The sequence below is a fragment of the Gopherus evgoodei genome, chromosome 1, assembly GCF_007399415.2.
Source record: "Gopherus evgoodei ecotype Sinaloan lineage chromosome 1, rGopEvg1_v1.p, whole genome shotgun sequence".
Taxonomy (NCBI): domain Eukaryota; kingdom Metazoa; phylum Chordata; order Testudines; family Testudinidae; genus Gopherus; species Gopherus evgoodei.
In genome coordinates, this window is record NC_044322.1 from 316,687,312 (window position 1) to 316,695,173 (window position 7,862).

A 7,862-nucleotide genomic window follows, 5' to 3' on the forward strand; every position below is an offset into this window, starting at 1 on the left:
GTTCCTGTGGTGTCAGCCCTGTGTGGTACCTGGAAGCCCTGTTAGAAGGGAAGAATAGTAAAATTGACAAGTCCTTGACTTTAACAATTATGTTTTGTTATCCCTTGTTAGGTTTCCTCAGAAGAGGGACACACACTGCATGTTTACGAAGAGGCTGCAGATGGTGTAAAGCTCACCTTTGCACTCTTCATTCTGCTGTTGCTTTGTGCAGGCCTACACCCCCTTTGTCAAGTTAGGGCAGCCAGATGCCAGCTGCGAACAGACATGTGGGACCACGACTGCAATCAGTGTGCTATAAGGATGTCCCTTTTGGTGGCAGCAGAGGGTGGCTGTGGCATAAGAGGTCCTACCCTCACCATAATCAGCCTGGCAGGGCCAACTATGTTGCTCTCTCAGCTGATCCCTCCAGCCAAGCAGTACAAAGTATATCAAAGTCAAAACATACCAGAGGAGCTGACTGAGCATGTGGCGAACACCTGAAGCTCAAAGAAACACCCTCTAGCTTTGTAGTATGATTCCAGCCACAGGTTTAGTTTTGTTTTTTGGCCCAAGCTTCAGCTCCGGTTTTGCACAGCAATCAGGTGGACAACTGTGTTTAGAATTTAGGCCTTAGCGAGTAGTGAAAAGGGGTGTAAACTCAAGTGTTGAGCAGTACATGTTCAAGAACGTCCAGGGGGCTTGTTCACTGGCATTTAGACTTCATCAAAGAGCGTACTGAGTTTATTGATCACATGGGGAAAAGTTACATAAGCATCTGGTTTTTATAACTCTATTGCTCAGAATTAAAAAACAGTCACTGAACAAAATATGTAAGTCTTCACTGTTGCAAAACAAGAAACCCCCAAAATGTGAGCACCTCAAAGAAAACTAAACATAAATGTATATGAACCAACAGATATATGCATAAAACATTTGGTCATTTCAATCTTTTCTTCAGAAATCTTTTCCTTGTTTGACTGGCCGATATATTACATATACTCTCCTATGTATCATACACATTTTAAAGATAAATCATGGTCTAATACTTAAGCATAGCTATTGATTAAATCTGATTCCAATTTGAAACAGGAATCCAAGCTACAGAAGAGGCACATTCTAAGATAAAAATACAGAAGAAAAGGTTTTGCACATTTGTCTATTTTGCCCATGTCTCAGCCTGACTACAGCAGAAGTGAGCTGCTGCGGGGCAGATTAACTTTAATTAGAAAGAACATCTGCACACACACATAAGTCTAAGTAGGCTGTTCTTTAGTTATCATATTAAGAGTGCGTCAATATTTCCAAATCTTTATTATCCTGACAAGGAGGTTTATGGCTGCTTTCCTGCTGACTAAACCTTGAAATCAAATTGTAGAAATGTTATATTCAGTATATGAACTTTCACTGTGAATGAATCTGGGCAATTATTTCTTCTTCAAATAGCTTGTTTCCATCTTTACTTTAATGCAACCCCTCATCCCAAGGAATATGAAATAATCATCTTCTTACTGTCATGAAGACAGATCCTGTAAACTCCTTCTACCAGTAATAGTTTTTATTACCAAGGATAGCATAGCAAGAAGGGTTTGCAGGATCGTGCTCCATGGTTTTGAAAGTTGCCAGGAACTGAGGCTCAGTTTTAAACTCGTAACAAGTAGAGTTTAAGATTATGCTTTTCCAAGTCATCTTTTTAAAAAGTCATAGCTGTCCATTTCTTTTCCTGGCATATAAGCCTAGACAGGCACAGAATCCAATGATAGTGAGAACTACACCTAGCAAGAGAGCAATTGCGTCTCCAGAATCCAGGGCTTCAACCACAGGGAGCATAAGCACCAGTGAAATGACCACCACAAAGAGTTTTGAGGTGTTCCCAAGAAAAGCCATGTTGCTGATCAGGTGGTCTTGGAAGGGAGGTTAAACAATGAGAAGCTGGTACTTCAAATGTATCTAAAAATAAAACAAAAAGGAACATGAGAGGGTTTTTTTCCTTTAAATTTATTTCCAAGAACTCCAGATCAACAGATGTGACTAGAGTATCGCCAAGTCTGTATGGAAATGTATAGTAGTGTGATTGATCCACAGAGCAGGAACAAGACTTGGAGATTCAGGCTTGGTCTTCACCGACACAAATGTGGGTTTTTTTACAGCAAGATAAAAAAAACAAACAGTAAGAGTTCTCTCTCTATAAAATCCTAAGTGAAGATACCATAGTGTTTATCATAAGGAAGCTAATCAAGGTCAGCACTGTACTCCCCACTCATTTGATCTTGCCTAGTTTATCTTGCAGTAACACTAAAGTGTCTTGTCTCCACTAGGATTTTACAGCAGGATAGCTAACGCAGGAAAACACATACTTTTTTGGTCAGTGAAGACATAGCTTTAGGGAAGTGATTCTGGAATAATGGAGGGTGAGAATTTAAAACAAAAAGTTATTGTGGAATAGGTCCCCGTGTGGATGCTCTATTCTGGAATAAGAAAGCCTTTTTCCAGTTTAGCTTTAATTTACTTCCAAAGTGGATCAAGCTAAATCAGGAAAAAAAGGCAGTCTGATTCTGAAGTAAGTGTGTCCACATGGGGAACTATTCTGGTCAATACCCCCATGCAGACAAGCCCTCAGGTTTTCTTCCTGGCTCTGCCAAAGATTCTTATATGACCTGGAGCAAGTCACTTAAATCTCACTGTGGTTCAGTTTTCCCATAATTATCCCTTAATTGGTAGGGTGATCCATGCATTATGATATTAGCCATGTCAGTGATATAACATTTATGTTATTGCCATGCTTAACATCCCACTCCCCCTAAAGAAGTGGTCCTAAAACTGAATGAACTTACACTGTGCTTACACTTTTCCAGATTTCCCTCCCCTCTGGCTAAACACTGGAGTTTGAAGGTCAGATGAGCATAGAGATTGAGAAAACAGGACAACAGTGTAAATTTACAAGTTTTTGTCTTCTATTAAAAGTCTACCAGCAACTTACCGTAATTCTATAGTTACTCTCTGATATTTCCTTTATGGTTAGCACTGGAATCCAGAAAGCAATGAACTCCCCTCAGTCATCACCTGTTAAAAATCAAGATAGAGTTATTTGTTCAGTTAATGGAACTGTAAAAGCTCTGCTAGCCACAGACAGTGGAAGGGATAACAGGAACAGGTGGTGAAGTGAGTAAAAAAAAAAAAATCTCAGAGCTTAAGAGTCATGTGCAACAACATCTGACAGGCAAATAAAATCGGCTTCTCTACAGACAACTTTGCGCAAACTATGAACTCTGGGTCTGAAAGCAAAGGGGTAGCTTGAGCTGTGAAGGGCCCCAGATCTCTTTAATCTACACAGTTATAGTCTCACTCTGTGTTAGAAGCCAGGCCTATGTGCATTACCTTACTGCAGGCAGCCATTACAGGGAGAAAGAGAAAGAGGAAGACACTTTGACTACATTTCCCAGCATTTGTGCTGCCTACAATTCCCATAGTGCACTGGAGCAAATCAGACTTAACCTTTTACATACACATAAAGAGCAGATTTCGTAACAACAACCAAAAATAAAAAAATAAAAAAAAAATCAGGCATTTTGCTTCCAGTGGAAATTCAGACTGGTTGTCGACTGGGTATACAGCTATACGGTATCCAATAATTTTTGGGTTGCTTTATACAGCTTTTAGGACCTGACTTGGCTCTTGTATTAGTGTAACTCCACCAACTTTTGTTCCTGATTTATATCAGTATGACTGACAGTAGAACCAGGACCTTCGAATCTATGATTAATAGTGATGTGGCTTTTTACAGAAAAGAAAAAAACTGCTGGGCTTTTTATTATTATTGTTCATTTTCATTTAATAAAAACGAATACCAGGGAAATGTTTTATGTCTGTTTGTGTAATCTCCCAAACCAGTACCTAAGGATTTCCCTGCACTGTTTATAATTAAAACAGAGAAGCTTTTTGCTACTGCCTGATAACTAGATGTCAAATAATTATTATTATTGTTGCTTTTAATGCTACCATAATTATTTCTTTCTGCAGCACCCAAAAGCATGTTTGGTACCTCATAGAAACACAAAAACACAAGGCCCCAACAGACATACAGTTCTGCCTTTGAGGATCAGATTGAAGAATCAGGGATTTATTTTAGACCCAATGCTACAAAAGGGTACCAAACTACAGAGCACAGAATAAGGGAGGCAGAAAGATAATGCATAGCTTCACATGCCCACAGAGCCTGTCTACACTAGTACTTTCACCATTGCTACCCCCAGTGCAGCAACAGTGATAGTAATGTATTGTTGGGGGAATTCTCCAAAAATGCTAATGTAGGGGAAGGTTAAAAGACATGAAGTACATATGGAAATCTTAATCCAGGGGCAGTTCTTAATAATATCATCAATATTTTAAAAAATCCTAACATTATTATAAACCATTTAAAGGGACACATACATACATACATATATACATACATATGTATTTAAATCCCTAAGTAATAATGCCTTTCTTTATTAAAACTGAAATAAATTAAAAATCGAGTTTTCTTGCCATGCTGGTCATTCCCTGTTTGCTGTTATCTCAACTTGGAGAAAGCAAATAGGACAAGTTAGTTTCACTGTTGACTGTGGCCGATTCCTAATTAATTTCACTCTTACGAATTTCATGCACCAGCCATAGTAAATAATAATGGTACTAATTAGCATTTATATAGAACTTTTCATCCAGAGATCTCAAAGCACTTCTAAAAGGTGAAAATCATTATAGCTCCTTTAAAAACGGAGAAATTGAGGCCCAAAAATGTTAAGTGATTTACTTGTGGTCACCCAGCAAGTCTATGAAAGCATATAGATACTAGTTGTCCTGATGTTTTTTTCTGTATTTTCTCTATTGGACAATGCTGCTTGTGGCAAGGCTGTACATTGCTGCATTGTATAGGATAGGGGTCGGCAACCTTTCAGAAGTGGTATGCCGAGTCTTCATTTATTCACTCTGACTTAAGATTTCATGTGCCAGTAATACATTTTAATGTTTTTAGAAGGTCTCTTTCTATAAGTCTATAATATATAACTAAACTATTGTTGTATGTAAAGTAAATAGGGTTTTAAAAATATTTAAGAAGCTTCATTTGAAATTAAATTAAAATGCAGAGCCCCCCCTGGACTGGTGACCAGGACCTGGGCAGTGTGCGTGCCACTGAAAATCAGGTTCCATGCCGCCTTTGGCACGCGTGCCATAGGTTGCCTACCTCTGGTATAGGACAATGCTGCAATGTCTGCCTTGCAAACGCTGCAGAGAGATGTGTGTTCAAAAATATGGTTTCAAGTGGCATTTTTGAAGAATGGATGGACACATTTTTATTGATGTGTGGTTAAAACTTGCTTTGTTTTTTTTAAAAGAAAACCTAAATTTAAGGCCAATTCTAACTTACACACAATATTCTAATATTTAGAATATTTAATCTCCCTATAAATGAATACTTTCATTATGGTGTAACTGTTTGTACTATGTAGGGAACATAGGATTACTCTTTCGAATCCTTCTCTACATTAAAATGAGCTAACCCAGTGTCATTAAGGGTGCATATACAATCTTTATTAAAACTACAAAATCACAATTAACTTCTTTCCAAAAAAAAAGCTCTTCCAGATACCCTCAACCACAAACTCTTTCGCTATTCCGTCCATTTACTCATCCTTTGCTTCCAGAAGAGCCTTGCAGAAGGTGAAAGGAAGTGACATCCCTGCCAAGTCTCTGTCCTCACAGTTGCCTGGATCCTCAAATAAATGTAAGAAGTCATTTTTCCCAGACTCAATTTTATGCCAGAACATGCAATAGATCAATGCGGAGGTGTTCACCTTAAGTAACCCCACTCAGGAGAGGGGAATCTGCATTCTAGTGTAGCTGGGGCTTCTGAGCAGTTTTCCTAGATAGTCACAGGAAGAATTGTTTATAATAGTTGAATTGAAAGGCATGCTATTAAGCCAAGTTCTAAGACATGGATGATCAAGGCTAAACTATCATCTGATAGGAAGGACCCAGTCTCTTTGCCAGTTGTAAGTGAAAGAATGTTGTTCTGGTGGCTGACGTGGTCAACAAGTCTCACAGTAGTGATGAGAAAGGTTAAAACCAAAATTCTAATTAAGACAAGTCAGCATCACAACAGGTTCAATAATTTATGATGGTAAAAACAGCTAGAATAGTTCTTCCATTATTTTAAGACCAAGAATGGAGGTTGCAGTTGTCTACCTTGCCTTCCAATTCAAGTTTGTAATTCTATCCATTTTAGGTACTTATATGGCTCCCATTATTGTAATATCTGAATGCCTTGCAATCTTGTTTGTAGTTATCCTCACAAAACCCTGTGAGACAGGGAAGTGCTATTATCTCCATTTTACAGATGGAAACTGAGCCACTGGGAGGCCAAAATAACTTACCCCAGGGTCACATAGGAGGTCAGTGGCCGAGCTAGGAACTGAACCCACGTTTTTCAAGTTCTAAAGTAGGGCCCTAATTGCTGGATCATCCTTCCTGATAAGTCAGGCCTTCTTGAGCTTTCCAGTGTTTGTTAGTGTTTCTTAGGCTAAAGAAGGTGCTATGATGGAAGGCATTGAAGGTCTCACTACAGCTGGAAGTATTGCTAACTATCTGAGTCTCTTCCAGATTATTACTGAAAAAGCACCTCCGTTGCAACTACATGTGTTCTTACCTGCACAACTCCCTGACATGCTTCCCAGATTTTGGGAAGATGGTAGGTTTTCCCCACTTACTTGCCCAGATTTTTCAGTTGTTTTTAATTTATTAAAATTGCTTAGAGGTTGGGAGAGGAAGCAAGACGACTATGTTCAGGCCCACGCTGTCACTTTGAGCTTATCTTCCCCCGCCCTTCCCCTAGAAAAGACACAAGTGGGTTTCACCCTGTGGTTTTGGTTATTCTTGTTCTTGGGAGTAATCGACTGAATTACAACTCCATTATGCAACCACCTCACATCTACTGTGTAGGAATAAATGACAAACAGTGAAAAGTTTAGGTTATAGGTGATGGTGACAACAAATACAGGATGGAAATTTACAAGAAGAAATATGTTTTTTGACACTGCAGAGCAGCACAGTCTCTAGCTGTCAACATTGCAGAATGCAATAAATCTGCTTACAGGGAACAAGGAGAACAGTTCTGAGGCCCACTAGCTAGGGTGACAAGGCTAATCAAAATTACACTTACCATACCAGGTTCCTCCTGAACTTTAGGTATATCATTCTTTACATTTCAGTGGCTAGCTGACAGATCTGAAAATGTAATTGTAAATGAAGAGTCATTGTTGAGTGGGGTTCTGCAGTGATTGGGTCTTGGCCCTACACCAGTGGTCACTGGGAGCTGCAGGGGACTGTGCCTGCGGACGGTCAATGTCAGCAAAATGTCTTGTGGCCCGCAATCCGATTACCCCGATAGGCCGCATGAGGCCGTCAGGCTGCAGGTGAGGGCCGTCCCTAGCTATTCTGAGGCCCTACACAGCCCCCTTGCAGGGATGTATGGGGCCCCAGGCCTCGATGGGGGGCCCCCAGCCTTTGCGGGGGGTGGGGGGACTGACTTGGGGGGCAGGGGGAAACTACCCCCCAGCACTCACCGGCGGCGTGGCCAGGTCCAGGCTCCCTGCGCTTCCCGCCTCTGGTGAGTGCAGGCCTGACCCCTGCTGGTGTCCTCAGGGGAGGGGGGCAGGGCTGGGGCGAAGCAGGGGCAGGAAGAGGCGGGGCAGGGGCAGAGCAGGGGCAGGGGCCATGGGGAAGAGGTGGGGCAGGGGCTGAGGCAGGGGCTGGAGCAGCACGCAGCTGCGCAGGGTACCAGGAAATGTGGTGTCCCAAGTTTTCTGGTGCTCTACGCAGCTGCGTACTTTACGTATGGATAAAACATA

At 40.9% G+C, this 7,862-nt stretch overlaps 1 protein-coding gene across 2 annotated transcripts; it reads right to left on the bottom strand.

The window, feature by feature from the left end:
- Positions 1–681: 681 nt before the first annotated feature.
- Positions 682–3,438, bottom strand: SMIM30 (small integral membrane protein 30). 2 transcript variants are annotated; one of them, XM_030549043.1, is made up of 3 exons: positions 3,355–3,438; positions 2,957–3,039; positions 682–1,926 (listed from the first exon to the last, which is right to left on the bottom strand). In XM_030549043.1, the coding sequence occupies exon 3, from the start codon at positions 1,861–1,863 to the stop codon at positions 1,678–1,680; it is 186 nt and encodes a 61-aa protein (XP_030404903.1). In that variant the 5' UTR covers positions 1,864–1,926; positions 2,957–3,039; positions 3,355–3,438; the 3' UTR covers positions 682–1,677. The 2 variants fall into 2 exon arrangements, with proteins under 2 accessions (XP_030404903.1, XP_030404904.1); XM_030549044.1 differs by having other exon boundaries at positions 3,323–3,392.
- Between the last annotated feature and the right edge of the window lie 4,424 nt (positions 3,439–7,862).